The sequence below is a fragment of the Polypterus senegalus genome, chromosome 7, assembly GCF_016835505.1.
Source record: "Polypterus senegalus isolate Bchr_013 chromosome 7, ASM1683550v1, whole genome shotgun sequence".
Lineage (NCBI taxonomy): Eukaryota > Metazoa > Chordata > Cladistia > Polypteriformes > Polypteridae > Polypterus > Polypterus senegalus.
This window is the reverse complement of record NC_053160.1, coordinates 119,746,655-119,763,244: the sequence shown is the minus strand read 5'-3', so window position 1 is coordinate 119,763,244 and position 16,590 is coordinate 119,746,655. Positions and strand designations below refer to the sequence as shown.

At 35.4% G+C, this 16,590-nt stretch overlaps 1 protein-coding gene across 2 annotated transcripts in view; it reads right to left on the bottom strand.

Annotated features, from left to right (window-relative positions):
* Window positions 1-16,590, bottom strand: part of gstcd (glutathione S-transferase, C-terminal domain containing) — a 131,128-nt gene that overhangs the window by 80,575 nt on the left and 33,963 nt on the right. For both annotated transcript variants that reach the window (XM_039759196.1, XM_039759197.1), the window contains exons 4-5: window positions 14,365-14,613; window positions 7,020-7,113 (exon numbers count right to left, since the gene is read on the bottom strand). In XM_039759196.1, coding sequence (XP_039615130.1) covers window positions 7,020-7,113; window positions 14,365-14,613 — 343 coding nt within the window. The remainder of the gene's footprint in view (window positions 1-7,019; window positions 7,114-14,364; window positions 14,614-16,590) is intronic.

Genomic DNA, 16,590 nt, shown 5'->3' with positions numbered 1-16,590 from the left:
TGCACAACAGTAGCATGAACTCATGGTACTGTATCTCCAGGCAATCCTATTAATATGGTGTATAAAATCACTTAAAATCAACAGCAGTTTAACTACTATTTACCTCTAGGTACTCATGGGCTTCTAGTTCATCTACATTATAGCTTTTAGATATACAGTATACAATTAGCACCTTGAATATTGCTTACAGATTTGGTATTTCTGTTTAACAAAGAAAAGGCCATTAACAGGTTTGGAATGCTGCTGCCTCATAGCATGAGAGACTGGACTTTAATTACCAGACAGGTCACCGTCTCCACAGAGCATACACCTTCCTACTGTTACTATGCAAGTCTACTCCAGGTTCTCCAGTTTACTCTTCTCATTAATTATCTATAAATATTTGGTAAATATGGCCTTTCCTTTTTTCCTGGTGTGATTGAGTTAATTACGGTGCCCTATGACAGAATATGTTCTGGGCTTGGTTCCTGGCTTATGTGCAGTGCTGTTGGGGCTCCTGTAATAGACAAATCTCGTACATGAAATAGATGTATGGATGGATGCCTGTTGCTATAGTTAAAGGGTAACCTCAAATATTTAAATGCTTATATATTTGATCACAATGAAATGTTTTATCTGAATAAACCAGACAGAAATGACAGGAAAAGAAAGAAATGAAAACTAGAAAAGTGTCTAATAAAAGTGATTTACCAATACTTCTTAAGTATTTTTCCAAAATAAAACCAAGCAATTACATAGCTTGACACTTTGCTAATTGTTAAATTAAGGTTTCAGATATTCTGATTTCATATTAAAGTACAAAATATACATGTAAACAGCCAAAGAGAGAGTTCCACTCATACAAGTATTAGGACATGTCATTACATGGATTGTTTGGAAGGTATTGGCACAGCATGAAGCAAAGCATGAAATCAATGTGGCATAGCAATATCCTATTTGCACCAAATCAAAGTGCCGAGGCACATTAATCAAAGATCAGCCTCAACAAGAGACTGATAATTTAGATGAGGGCTGGAGCTAAATGAAAAATCTTAATCAAAATGAACATAATACACAGCAGATAAACATCCTAAAGAGTACTGAAAATAACTCTGAACGTCAAAAATTAATTTTTCTCTGCTAACATTAAACATTTTTCCCTTTAATAGAAATGTTCATCGGTACATTCATCTAAAATGATGTGCTATACTGATCAAAATCAGAACTGTCAAATAAGAGACAAAACAGAACCACAATAATGTATCTCAACAATCTTCACTTCTGCATCTCAGAGATGATGGTCTCCAGATAATATAGTACATGAAAGACACAAAAAATTCAACAAATGCAGTATTTTCATCATGAAAATAAACATAAATCTCAATTTAAGGTGCAAAATAAATGTCTTTAAAGTAAAAACGAGAATACCCACTGAACTAATTCAGCTTCATCTCTTCAGTGAATCTATAAAGGCATTTAGGAGAAAAAATAAATACATTTCTTTAAACTTTGATTAAACACATGGTCCTTAAATCTATTTCCTCAATAATCTGTATTCATTTCAGTTTTGCAGATTCAGTGAAAGGTAGGAATCAACCCTCAGTGGAACTCCTACAAACGTACACGAACACCCTCACTAAAAGAATTTATAGTTACAATTAACATGTTCACATTTAGGATATGGAAGGAAATTGCTATACTTGGAGAAAACCAGCACAAAAATGAGAAAAAATTCAGATTCTATACACAGAATGGCCTAGCTGTGAATAAAACAAATTGATCCCTGTAGCTGCATTGCAACCATCTTTTACGGAAGAAAATATGTGATTAAACACGCTGGGGTATATGGCTTTAAAGTGCAGCTGGAAATAAATAGTTTATTTACGGGTCAATACTCAGAAATACTTTAGAGCCCTGTACTAAGTTAATACATAGAACGGTACTTAATAATAACAAAAGAAACTGAACTTTACCAAGTTACAAGAATATAAAATTTGATTTAATAATAAATCCAAGTTCATATTTATCATCATGTGCACATAAATATTATGTTGTATATTAAATGTATTATATGAAATTATCTAGGAGCCTTCTTGTTTGACACAAAGAAAAGGTGATAATAATTCAGTGTTGAAAGTCTTACCATAATATATTAAATAAAAATAATTCTCTTTACCTATTTAAGAGACATGGCTGTGCACTTTAATTAATAAAATCAATAACTAATGTAACTAGAAAGCACCTATAGAGATCCATCAGACACAGAATTACACCAAATGTACAACTGGATTTCAAAATAATATTTTTCTCTCCCTAAACCTATTGCTGTTTTTGTCCTTGTCTCCTTTAAAGTAACTTAACCTCACTGACTGAGAACATTTGGATGAGTAGTCATTGTTGTTATGGAACTGATTTGTTTCCTCGGGGCTCAGGCAATTGTAATATGCACAAGTTCCTCAAGACTGTTACATTTTTAGGACTGCCAAAGGCTTCTTGGAGCTCTAGTACACTTCTCAGCCAAATATTCAGTGCTGGAAGATGCTGTGACCTTGATTTAATCAAATTTAATTCCTATGAAACATTAAATGTACTTAACTGGACTCCATTAAGTTAATTACACACGTTCAAAAAGTAATTGGTTGCTTGAGTCCTTCTTTATCACAACAAAGGAAGTGATCACCTGTTTAATCAGATATTTGTCCATTTTGTATCTACTGTAGAAGGAAGGGCTCATCGAACATCATTTTGACTTTGTCAAGAAAATGGAACTACTGCTGAAACAATGTACAAAAGAAAGAAAGTCCCAGAAAAGGCCTCTTAAGGAAACTGTATTTCACTGGCAGTAGTAGGGCTAAAGTTGCATCCTGAAGGGGCAAAAGGTACTAAATTCTGTTTGAATAGAAGAGTCAGAGCAGGGAATGCCAGCAACAAGAAATACAACCTTCTGTCAGCCACATGTTCTGACACTGCAGGGTCAGTGATGAGTGTGACCAACTCTGTTTATTGCCACCATTGCCTCTATAACTAAAAGCAAAAAATAGCACAAGGTAAGAACATTTTCTTACCTATTAACAAATTAACCATTTACATTTAGAACCTTCAAGCATATTAGATTCAAATAATTATAATCTTCAATGCCTACCATTATAGTATTCATTTTTAATTTTGACTAATTACAGATGTTTACTGTAAAGTAAAAACATAACACAGAATTTATTAAAATTATTCTTACCACTTCAAAAACAATAACCATTTCATATAGTACCTGTGAGGTTCCATAGTTGATGGCATCAGTTGAGTGTGTGTTTACTCTTACTGATTAAATCATTTCTTCATTATTAACCACTGTGTTGCTACACTTGCCTGGTGCCTCATATTTTTGCTTGAATGATGGTGCCAGCTCTTTGACCAAGAGTGTGCAAGTGTTACAGTGGTTGCTGTTAATTCTACATGTGGCATAAACAGTGCTTAATGTGTAAGAGAACTCATTTGTGTAGGTGAAAGTCAGCTCTTAGTTAAAACTTGTACTGTACCTGCTTGATGCTATCTTCATGAGGTTGTCTGCAATCAGTTTCTGAAGATTGTTTTTGTTTTTCATTTACAGTATGTTTCTTTCTAGTTACTCTGCATTTCTATTATAAGTACATGCTTCAGTTTTTGTGTTGACATTTTTTGTTTATCACATTTTTCTGCTTTTTGAAACAAGACTTAGGGCCAGCTTTAGCTTTGTAGGGCTGAAAAGGAAAAAACAGTCCTGTCGGTAACTTTGTAAGGTGTCATAAAAGGGCTGTTTTTATGGAATACCAACATATAAATTGGTTATTCCTTGTACTACCCGCACTAAAAGGCAGACGTCTGAAATGAGTATGGAGTCAGGAGACGAAAGTTGGCAATATAAACTATCCAAAGTCAAAATGGTAAAAAAACAAGAATTGAAGAGACAAGATCACCTGAAACAAATATGATGCAGCTGCACTTATTTTTGTGCCAGCAGAATCCTGACACTAATGCTTCATTCTGATTATAGTAAGTCTACAAACTATTTTACTAGTAGAGTTTTTGATAATGAACATTTATAAAATTTTCTTTTATATTATTGTGCATAAATGTATATAAGTTAATTTATACAAATATAGAAAGCAAACAATAAAATTTAAAAAAAATGTATTTATTTAATTATTTTCTAACTAACCTCCTAGAATACAATTATTACTAGATACAGTCATGATTTGAAGTTTTGACATGAGAGAAATGTAAATATCAACTTATTTTTTGGCTATTTTATGCAACAGAGCATAGTTCATTTTTTTAATATTATTTTTATGTGAATTCTGTGTTTCAACTTGATATTTTTCTGTTTTTTCAAAGGCAGATATTGTTGTTGGAGACAGTTTCCAGTTGTTACCACATGATGGTCGAAAATGCGTTGCATGATATCACCATACTGCCTGTATTTAAAATAGCAGCACGTTGGAATCATTTGTCCAAATTTCTGGAAATTGTTCTCATAACTTTGTGGTATAGTAGTGATTGAAAATGACTTATGGGAGAAGACCTTTGCATGTCAGTACTGGCTTTGATTAGAGGTTTGATTTTGAAATTCTTTAACTCTAATTAAATTTCTGGCTTCAGATGTTCTGCTTGCCCACCAATATTTATGTATTCTTTTCTTGTCCTTAGATTTTTTTTGTGCCTGCATTTCTATAGTGCAGAATAGATATATTACTAGCTATAGTTGAAATACATTACTCAGAATTTAATAGGTATTAGGTTTACTGGTGAGTGTACAATATGTGCTAATTTCTAAGCATATAAAACACTATAATAAAATCCATGCTAAATTTCAATTGTGAAAATAGTTAATTTTTTGAACAGTGTTTGTTAACTCTTCAGATAATGTAACAACAAATTGTTTCAAGTCTTTAGGCTTACACTGAATTTTATGTCAAATGTGCTAGGTGAATGATGTGTATTTGCATATTTTATATATAACCCACTTGAAATGAAATATAAAGGCAAATGAGCACTATGGCATAATATTCAAAAAATAAAATTTTGCCATCTCACTAAGCCCAATTATATAATCAATCATTCCCTAAATGGCCGTGCCTATTTCACTAAGCAGAATTAGTGTTCGCTCTACTACCTCTCAGTATCCTTTCCAAAATTCATGGCTGTGCTACCTCCTTACTAAGGAGTTTTTATTCAGTTCAGCTCATGAAATATATTCCATATTCATTGGATGGTGACAGCCATTGAAATTATAACTACTGAATTACTTCTGGAGGCTTTCCTGAAATTACATGAAGTATCAAGCAATGCCCTACAAAATTCTGAGGCCAGTACTCGTGATCTCAGGTTTCTTCATAAATCCACAATCTGAATAGAGGTTAAAGGACCACTGGAACATCAAATCAGTTCATCCCAGTGCAGGCTTGCAGATTGGTCTATTGGGCAAAATGAGAAAATCAAAGTGCCCAAATCACCCACCCCAAAATTTACTTTTGTGTGGATATTGTTGATGTAATAAACAATGATATGTCAAACACTGACACCATGAAGAACTGAAATTTCAGTCAATGTATTTACTGTTCAACTAAGGCTGCTCCCAACTGCCAAACTCATATGTCAATACTCTAAAACAACAAATGAGAAGGATTTCTCAATTAAACATTCCTGGGCTGTCAGAAAATCCATATCCTATTCTAGGTTTAATCTTTTCTATCTTTATTTTATCAATCTTTCATTATAGCCTTGCCCCTTAAGTCGATCAGGAGCAACACATGAATCCAAGAGTCATGGAAACAGGTAAAGCTGAATTAAAAGTGAACACTCCTATATCCACAAAAATAAAATATTCTTTAAGTTGCTAAAAATAAAACATATTTCCAGCATGTTTGTTATGGATAGACTTAACTGCAAATAGAGTACAATTATAAGTAGAAAACCTGCTTAACATATGCACAGATGGATCTCCAAGCTCTTTACTCCATTTTTTGAAAGGAAAAGGTAATTGCTAAGTAATCTGAATAAAAAAGCTGTGGTGATGGATATCACCAGGCAAAACACTGCATGTAGTTATTTACTTCTAGGTACTTTGTTTTAAATATACATCATGAATGAAAAGTTGTAATGGTATAGTAATAAAAATGTTTGGTTAGAAACAAAATACATGCACATGTAGCAAGGCTATGGCACCACATAATAAAATATTTTGGATATTATCATTAGTCTATTCAACAAAATATCCCTATATTATTGATACTATAACCACATCATATGTGTAAATTTTCTTATTTTCAGAAGGAAAACCCAAAGTCTCTGTACCTTGCAGTGCAGAAGACAAGATAATTTTCACACACAGTAGCTATAGTCTTTTTATAGGAATCAGATTATATCATATAAAATGCCTCTGCTTTCAGTTACAATGCAAAGGACAGATATAATGGTTATTTCAACTTTCAGAATCTATCTTCTTTCATGAAGGTGATCAATAATGTCACCTCAAATAGCCTTTAAAACAAATTGCCATTTAGTCCAAAAGCACCACATGTATTATATGGATGTTAAATAGTAAGCAGTTAATGAAAATTATGGATTTGACATGAATTCCTGCAGCAACTGCTGCACTTCCTAATGCTGTATGTCTTAACAGCGTAATTCTATAATTTGAAGTTAGCTACACTTTGATTCATTGTTTTAAAAAATAGTGTTTTCATTGTTTAGCTAATTGTTCTGTAAAATGTGCATGTTATTCATAAATGGTCATAATGAAGATGTTGTGAAGGGCTGATGATCATTTGGACAGATGCTGATAACGATAATCAAAATGACATCCTGCTTTCCTGCAGAAGGGTCCCTTAACTATTACTCTGAAATGGCCTTTGCTCCCAGCTTGCAAAAAAACAAAATGCATTGGCTGACATAGGAAATATAGACCACTAGGAAAATGTGTTTTGATTAATTTTTGGATTTGTTTCTTTTCCTCCTCTTTTCTTAGGTTATACAACTGTCTGATTGTTGAATAATATAGTACTTACCTTCAGTAGGGTTGACAGCTGTTGGAAGTCCATTCCAGTCCAATGTCCATGAAGGGGAAGGATGTGAAGAAAAAAATGCCTGAATGCAATTTTCCTATGTATGACAAACATATAACATAGATGTAAGTGTAGGAATAGCTCCTTGGTCAGTCATTTGGCACATACCGACTCTGAGTAAATTCTGTATCCTAAGATATCAAGCTTAATGACATTATGTAAAAACTCAATTTAAAAATAAACTAGTAATGAAACTGTAAATACAATATGCATGTAAACAAACAACTAATATCAGAGTTTTTCAATTTTCTTATTACATATAATAAACACTAACAATTAAGCTATAATAACTACTAAGAATTATACTAAACATTTAATTGTGTGGACTGTTTGCAAAGAATAAAGTATATTTCACTGAAAATTAGTGCTTTAGGATATTGTCTCTATAGATTTGCTTCGAAAACTATCCATCTTAATAAAAGTATAAGTGTCAGTGTGTCTGTCTGTTTGTCCGTTTGATTGCTACGTCTCTGTCATTCCAAACGATAGTGTTTTACATACGTTTTAGTAATAAAATGCACAGTATTTGTTATTCCAATAGATGGCGCATCATAAACTTTGACACTTCTTTTACGAATCCCATTGCAAATGTCGACTATGATTTTCATCATTTATATAGATTTCAACCCATCTTAGATGGCTAGCATGGCTAGTTAGTACCATATAGCAATATGAAACATATAAGTATGAATAAGAACATGAGAAAGCTTTTTCAATAGTAGTTTGCTTTGAATAGCTTTAAATATGGCTTTACAAACCAAAACTACAGTTCAACAGTACATGCAGTTCTAAAATACACACAGTTCTACAGTATAGTACTGGCAGTTGCCAAAATTATGGAAGCAAGTAATCCTGCATCAAACAGAGTTTCATTTCTGAAGACTAAAATTCTTTTAAAGTTGCCAGATATTTATAGGTCATTTTACAACAAACATTTATTTAACCAAGGAAAATTATACTGTCATCTTACAAAAAGCTTGAACTAATCATGACTTACTGAGCTTGGGATATATTCTGCAAGCACTTGGACTTACCAATTGGATACAAAGCAGAACCAATGGAAAAGTAGGAAACTAAGAGTATGCAAAATGCCAAAGATCAGAGACAAGAGACAAGAAAATTGAACTATCTGTAAAGGTTGCACTTTAGGCAAGGGTGACATGCTCTTTATTACAAAACAGCAAATGAAACAGGGAGGTGATGTCAGGGGTATTGACAGGTATAATGCTTGAAAGTTACTGGTTCAATGGTGAAAACTTTTAAGAATTCAAAGAAACTAATGTTTCCCTATACATACATATACTTTACTCAATCTTTGATGTAGTCAAACTCTTTTTGAAGAGGGAGATGGCGGTTGTGTGTGTGATCAGGCGAAGTTCTACAGGAGAATGAAACTATATAAGTATAACAAAATGGTCTAGACACAAGTGGTAGAAAAAAGCACTCAGTGGTAGACATCATAATAAATAATCCAAATATTCACATAACAGAAAAACAGATCATCATGTGCTTGGTTTATTGTAGCAGTTGCAAATGCTGACCCTGTCTATCTATCCTCTTTCAACAATTTACATGATGCTAGAAATACTGAATGTAAAAAATGTTGTTCTTACTTTTTCATAAAAACCTAACCACTGATTCTGGGTAAACTTTTTTTTATCTCGGAATATGTAACAACTATATAATTAATATTTTCTTAGAGTGGGAAACCTAAAATTTACCTACCTACCAACCTACCTACTTTGTGTCAATGTCTGCCTATAATTCCGAAGTAGTTACTTCTGCACTTAAGTGTGTTTCTACCTGCTTGAACCTAATATATATGAATGTATTATGTTAACGATAGCTTTATCAGTTTTATTCTCCTATACACATGAATCACACTTAAAATATTAATATAACAGTGACATCTATATATATATATATATATATATATATATATAAACACACATACATGCATACATACATACATACATATGTACAAATATACACACATATATACACTATGGGGTGCCAAACAGGCAAATACATTGATTTTGTGAATATATAAAGTCGGTGTCAGAATATATAAAGTCATTCCCGAATATATAAAGTCAAAACTTGAATATATAAAGTCACTGTCGGAATATATAAAGTCAAAACTAGAATGTATAAAGTCATCCCTGGAGTATATAAAGTCAAAACCTGAATATATAAAGTCAGCGTCGGAATATATAAAGTCAGCGTTGTAATATATAAAGTCAAAACCTGAATATATAAAGTCAGCGTCGGAATATATAAAGTCAACTTTGGAGTATATAAACTCACTCCTGAATATATAAAGTGAAAGTCAAAATCTATTGATTGAAACGACTCTGAACTGAACTAAGTTAACAAAAACGTATTCAGAAAAATAAATTAAAAAAACACTGTTCGGTTAATGTTTTGAAAATGATGCATGTGCCCTGCCCAGGATTGGTTCCTGCCTTGCGCCCAGTGTTGGCTGAGATTGGCTCCAGCAGACCCCTGTGCTCGGATTCAACGGGTTGGGAAATGGATGGATATTCCAGCGCTGACTTTGTATATTCAGACGCTGACTTTATATATTGAAGTTTTGACTTTATATACTGCAGCGCTTACTTTATATATTCCGACGCTGACTTTATACAAACCGGATTCCATAAAAGTTGGGACATTATACAAATCGTGAATAAAAACTGAATGCAATGATGTGGAGGTGCCAACTTCTAATATTTTATTCAGAATAGAACATAAATCACGGAACAAAAGTTTAAACTGAGAAAATGTATCATTTTAAGGGAAAAATATGTTGATTCAGAATTTCATGGTGTCAACAAATCCCAAAAAAGTTGGGACATGGCCATTTTCACCACTGTGTGGCATCTCCCCTTCTTCTTACAGCACTCAACAGACATCTGGGGACCGAGGAGACCAGTTTCTCAAGTTTAGAAATAGGAATGCTCTCCCATTCTTGTCTAATACAGGCCTCTAACTGTTCAATCGTCTTGGGCCTTCTTTGTCGCACCTTCCTCTTTATGATGCGCCAAATGTTCTCTATAGGTGAAAGATCTGGACTGCAGACTGGCCATTTCAGTAACCGGATCCTTCTCCTACGCAGCCATGATGTTGTGATTGATGCAGAATGTGGTCTGGCATTATCTTGTTGAAAAATGCAGGGTCTTCCCTGAAAGAGATGATGTCTGGATGGGAGCATATGTTGTTCTAGAACCTGAATATATTTTTCTGCATTGATGGTGCCTTTCCAGACATGCAAGCTGCCCATGCCACATGCACTCATGCAACCCCATACCATCAGAGATGCAGGCTTCTGAACTGAGCGTTGATAACAACTTGGGTTGTCCTTGTCCTCTTTGGTCTGGATGACATGGCGTCCCAGATTTCCAAAAGAACTTCGAATCATGACTCGTCTAACCACAGAACAGTCTTCCATTTTGCCACACTCCATTTTAAATGATCCCTGGCCCAGTGACAACGCCTAAGCTTGTGGATCTTGCTTAGAAATGGCTTCTTCTTTGCACTGTAGAGTTTCAGCTGGCAACGGCGGATGGCACGGTGGATTGTGTTCACTGACAATGGTTTCTGGAAGTATTCCTGAGCCCATTCTGTGATTTCCTTTAGTAACATTCCTGTTTGTGGTGCAGTGTCGTTTAAGGGCCCGGAGATCACGGGCATCCAGTATGGTTTTACGTCCTTGACCCTTACGCACAGAGATTGTTCCAGATTCTCTGAATCTTCGGATGATGTTATGCACAGTTGATGATGATAGATGCAAAGTCTTTGCAATTTTTCGCTGGGTAACACCTTTCTGATAATGCTCCACTATCTTTCTGCGCAACATTGTGGGAATTGGTGATCCTCTACCCATCTTGGCTTCTGAGAGACACTGCCACTCTGAGAAGCTCTTTTTATACCCAATCATGTTGCCAATTGACCTAATTAGTGTTTATTGGTCTTCCAGCTCTTCGTTATGCTCAAATTTACTTTTTCCAGCCTCTTATTGCTACTTGTCCCAACTTTTTTGGGATTTGTTGACACCGTGAAATTTTGAATCAACATATTTTTCCTTTAAAATGATACATTTACACGGATTAAACGTTTGATCTGTCATCTACGTTCTATTACAAATAAAATATTGACATTTGCCATCTCCACATCATTGCATTCAGTTTTTATTCACAATTTGTTTAGTGTCCCAACTTTTTTGGAATCCGGTTTTGTATATTCAAGATTTGACTTTATATATTCCAGCACTGACTTTATATATACCGACGCTGACTTTATATAATCAAGTTTTGACTTTATATAATCGGGAATGACTTTATATATAAAAGTTTTGACTTTATATAGTTAAATTTAGTCATCATTGCATAACTTTTTCTTTACCATAGAAATTTAAAGACTAAATTCAACTTCCATTCTTACCAAAGATATTTCTGGCGACTAAATAGAACCAACTTATATCCAAATTCGAGCTCTTACTTTTTTACCGTTCATTTAATCATGGCTAGTGACGGAAAAATTATAAAATGGAAGGAGGATTACACTGAGTATGGCTTTACCAAAACAATTATTGATGGCGAATCGATTATTCATAAAGCTTCAACTGGTGATCTGTTTTTCTGTGTTAAACTCATATTTTTTCATACTTCTTCTCAAACCAAGGGGGTGCAAGGGTAAAATGAATCGGGAAGCGCTGATCAATGTAATCGGTGTACCAGGAAATCATGCATTGACAGAAGTTCCCCTTTGTTTGTAATGCAAAGTGTGATTAAATGCGTGATTTTTTAACATGTTATAGAGCACATGCATCGAAGCTTCTCAGCTGTGCTTGTGCTAAGAAAAGGAAACATTTTAAAAATAACGTAACACGATTGTCAATGTAACCTTTTGTAAGTAGTACCTGGAGGATTCATTGTGGAGAAACTGTAGAGACAGCGTGTGTATTAACTTGTGGATTTTTCTGTGAGTATTTGGTGGCAGCGTCACAAACTCGCTTCCGTAACACTGCGTTAGCTGCGGAGCTCAGCTCAGAGCGAAATGAGGTGAATGGGCGGGGAGATGATGACGTGACTCCCCACCCGCCTTTAACTGTCAATCCCCACAAAGACAGTCTCTCGGAATTTGCATAAGCACAGCCCTTCACCAGTAATTTTAACTTAGTTACAAAGTGATCAAAACTTTCGTTTATATCCTGCGTCCTCTCATTAAACTTGTATCCCGCATTACCCGTGGGCATGACAAACGCCAGCGGCAGCCTGTCTATAAACTTTAGGTTTACACCGTGCTTTGTTTCCGAAGTAGCAGCACTCATGAATATGGTTGTATATGTCACTCGCTCGCTTCTTATTGTTTCGCTGCCTTCTCAATTATATAATGCATGTTTTCTTCAGCTTTTGGAGCTCTTTCTGGTTTTCTACGCATCATGCTTGACAGTCAGTTCACGTGATAACGTGGGAGGCGTGATGATGCCACACGAAACTCCGCCCCCACAGCTTTCGAGCTCAACTCCATTACAGTAAATGTAGAAAAATAGCTTCCAGTTATGACCATTACGCATAGAATTTCGAAATGAAACCTGCCCAACTTTTGTAAGTAAGCTGTAAGGAATGAGCCTGCCAAATTTCAGCCTTCTACCTACACAGGAACTTGGAGAATTAGTGATGAGTCAGTTAATGAGTCAGTCAGTGAGGGCTTTGCCTTTTATTAGTATAGATATACATATATAAAATCTGTCTGTATGTCTGTCCACTTTTCACAACAGAACTACTTAACGAATTTAGTTGTTTTTTTTCTATTATTTGCTTCAACATTCCAGTTGATTTTGTGACTTCTCATTGCGCTATGTATCACAGTTCACTTGTGGTACTGATTTATTTGCGCGACACACAGTAGCCTGAGGGGAATGGGGTGGGGCCCTCCTCACTCACGCACCAGCCTTGGGGCGTAACTTACCTCTGCTTAACTTGTGAATGAGAGAACTACTTAATGGATTTAGATCAGTTTTTTTTTTCTATAATTTGCTTGAAGATTCCAGTTTATTTTGCAACTCTCTCATTGCACTAAGAATCATAGTTCACTTGCAGAAGCGATATATTCACGCTAATCCGAGACAGAGGCTGTGGGCTGAGGGGAGGGGGAACCGTGACGTCAGGAGTCGGGAGCTGGACAGAGCCCTCCCAACTATCCTGTTACACTAATACGTGGGTGCAGCCACGGGGGACGGCTAGTTAGTAAATAGTTCTAGAGAATCAAAATAAAAAGTATCATAATTATACAAAAATAAAGCAAATATCTTAAAGGCAAAATTCAACTGATAGTCTTGCTTGAGAGTTGCATCTACAGTAGAGTGGAAATAAACTATTTAAAAATATTTTCATATTATGTATGCAACATTTAAGCAAAGAAGATAGTTATGACTGTTACAGAAAGTACATTCTTGCTATATCATTAAGCTACTGACCTAAAGACCAATCTTGTTGTGCTCCACACTAATCTACACTCCATGGGTGACAGGGCCTTCAGCTGAATAGCGCCCAGACTCTGGAATGACCTACCGAAATGAATCATGTCAGCTGACTCCATGAATTCTCTTAAAAAACAACTTAAAACTCATCTGTTCAGGAAGGCTTTTAGCTCTACTTGACTTCATTCCCCTTCTCTCAGTTTACCTCTATGTCAAGATGCTCTTGTAACCTGTATGTGTGTGTGCTAGACCATCAATTCTGTTGTCTGTTAGGCTATCTCTGAATTTACTGTCTTAATCTTCTTTATTTATTTACTTGCTTTGTACTATGCTATATACTGTATACCCTGCCGTTCTTTCTTATATTCTGTAAATGCCTTGAGCATTGGAAAGGCTCTATATAAATAAAATGTATTATTATTATTATTACTGAAGACTACTAGGTCGTGGCTTATTCTGAAAAGGAGGTTATACCTTCAGTAGAGCAAAATCCATTATATCACTGATTATCCCCGACTGTCTGCAGTCCTCCCTTTACCCTTCCCTGGCCAATTGCTGTCCACAGATTAACTGTTTTTTTCATTTTTTTTAAATAGCATTACTGAGTAACTCCTATACTGTAATTTTTAATTTGTACTTGCAGGAAAGATGTTGCAGAAATTGAAATCAGTTTTGCAGATATTTAATTAGTGGAAGGTTTTAAAAGCCAAGGTCTTTAGGTCAATATTGTATGTATAAAAGACAATAACCACTGTACAAAAAATATTTAAAATATAATTACAAAATGAAATATAAAGTGCTTACTTTTAGCTTGTTCATAGTGGGTCTAGGGCCACCTATGAAAGAAGTATCATTCTGTTTTTCCTCCTGAAAGCTGCTGACATTTGTGACTTCATATGCCTCATCAGGTCCTTGCTCGGGAAGTCTAATGAAATTAATTCCACAATTTGCAGCAGCTTTTTGAACACCTGGAACCTCCTGGACTCTGAGATACCATCGCTTTATCAGAGGTAGCTTTTGCAATATGCTCCCTAATGGCAGGACAAGGGAACACTGAAAGACAATTAAATTAAAAAAAATAAATCTTGCCTCATTAAAATGTTCATAAATGTAATCAGAAAGAAATCTAGTAAATGACAAACAGAAAAAATAAACATATGCTATCCTGGATGAGGTGCTTGGGTTGAAGTGAATATAATTGTTCCAAAGATTTCACAAAAAGAAATATTATTGACTGATTATGAAACCCAAGACAACTTTGTCTGAGCAGATTCAGGCTAGATTCACTCTGAATTCTAAAGACAGGAAAAAACATGATGAGTACAAATCAGGCAAACAAATGTTTAAATTCATAAATTAAACACTAACTTGATTCTGTATGCAACATCATTAACCCATCACAACTGGAGTCTGATATACAAAGTATTTATGTACTACAAACTATATAAAATTGCATAATTCAATGCTTATTTTGCCTTTACGATCAGGATACCTATATTTCATTGAACATACATTTTTCTCTCCTTTACTTCAGGCCTCAAAATTTCTCATTTACTTTCTGATTAAACCGAGTCATTTCACTAAGCCTGCCAAAAAATTTAGCCTCATACTATTAGTGTTTCCCAACCTTTTTTTCTGTAGTGGCACACTTTTTGTAACCAAAATCATCCAAAAGCACACCACTATTTTACTCATCACATACAAAAATACAGTATATTTCAAACACGTGCTCAACTGCTGAAGGGGCAAGACTACTGGAGAAGCCTGTCAGCTCCGAGATCAGCAGTCGCAGACACGACATTTAGTGAGCACTTTTGTGGCACCTTCAAGCTCCGTTGCCCACTCCTCTCTGACTGAGAGGCAACTCGTATGCCCACCATCAACCAGCTCTATGAGACTCGCTGGTGACCACAGACCCAGAACAGATGGACTCTAGTAGCCAGGAGACATGTCTGAAGTGCTTTAATATGGTGATCACGGAGCTGCTTTTATACCAGCTTCTCCAGGTAGACCTATCTTCCTTGGACAGGTCGTGACTATCTGCAGAGCTTGTGTAAGAAAAAAAACCTGTGTGTAAGCTTGTCCTTGATAACTTTCCAGCTGCTGAATTCTTAAGTCAGGTCAGTCTGGTCCAAGCCCCTTTATCTTAATTTTTTCTTCAAATGAATGATTTATGAAGGGGTGTTTCATTAAAGAAATAACTGAATTGTCTTTGATTTCTGAAGTTCCACTTAAAGTTGCACTCACTCATCTGTAGATACATTAATGGCGGGTGTGAACTATGACCCACTGACGTGAACATGAATTAGTGTGTTGACGAGTGTCCAATCACATTACATTAAAAAAACCTAAAAAAATTCTAATTTGCTGCCACTAAATGTGGGAGTGTCCGGGGCGTAGACAGCTACGTCTCCAGAAAAATCTGCAAACATGTAATTAAAGGGCAGCCTGAGGCCAACTGTTTGCTAGAAGATCAATGACTTACATACACTCTCATTTGGCCAGTGCCCTTCATTCAGGAAATATGAGGAAAAGACATTTTTCAATAAAAAGTAGTACAGTGAGTGGGCACCTGCTTTGATGCTTGGCGCAGGTGTAACCTGTCTGAAAACAACTGTTTGGTCTGCTTGTGATGAGCCTGTAAGTCTATTTTCTTAAAGCATCTGTCCACATGCTGATAATGCTTTACATAAGCAGCACTTTAGAGTGGGTATACTTTAGTACAGACAGATACATTTCCACAATAAAACAGTTGGCAATTAAACGTGGCCTGGAAGAGTGGTGCCATTGACTTGAAGGAGCAGCCGATAAATTCATAATTTTTACCAATCACAAAAGTGTGAATTATTTGAAATCAAATAAATAGCTGAATGCAAGACAAGCTTGCTAGCTGTTTTTTTTTTTTGAACTGATTCAATTTGATGATGATGTACCAACCAGGAAGGTAGTGTGGTATAGTGGTTAAAGCTTTGGACTTCAAACTTGAGGTTGCGGGACGGGTTCAAATCCCGCGACAGACACTGTGTGACA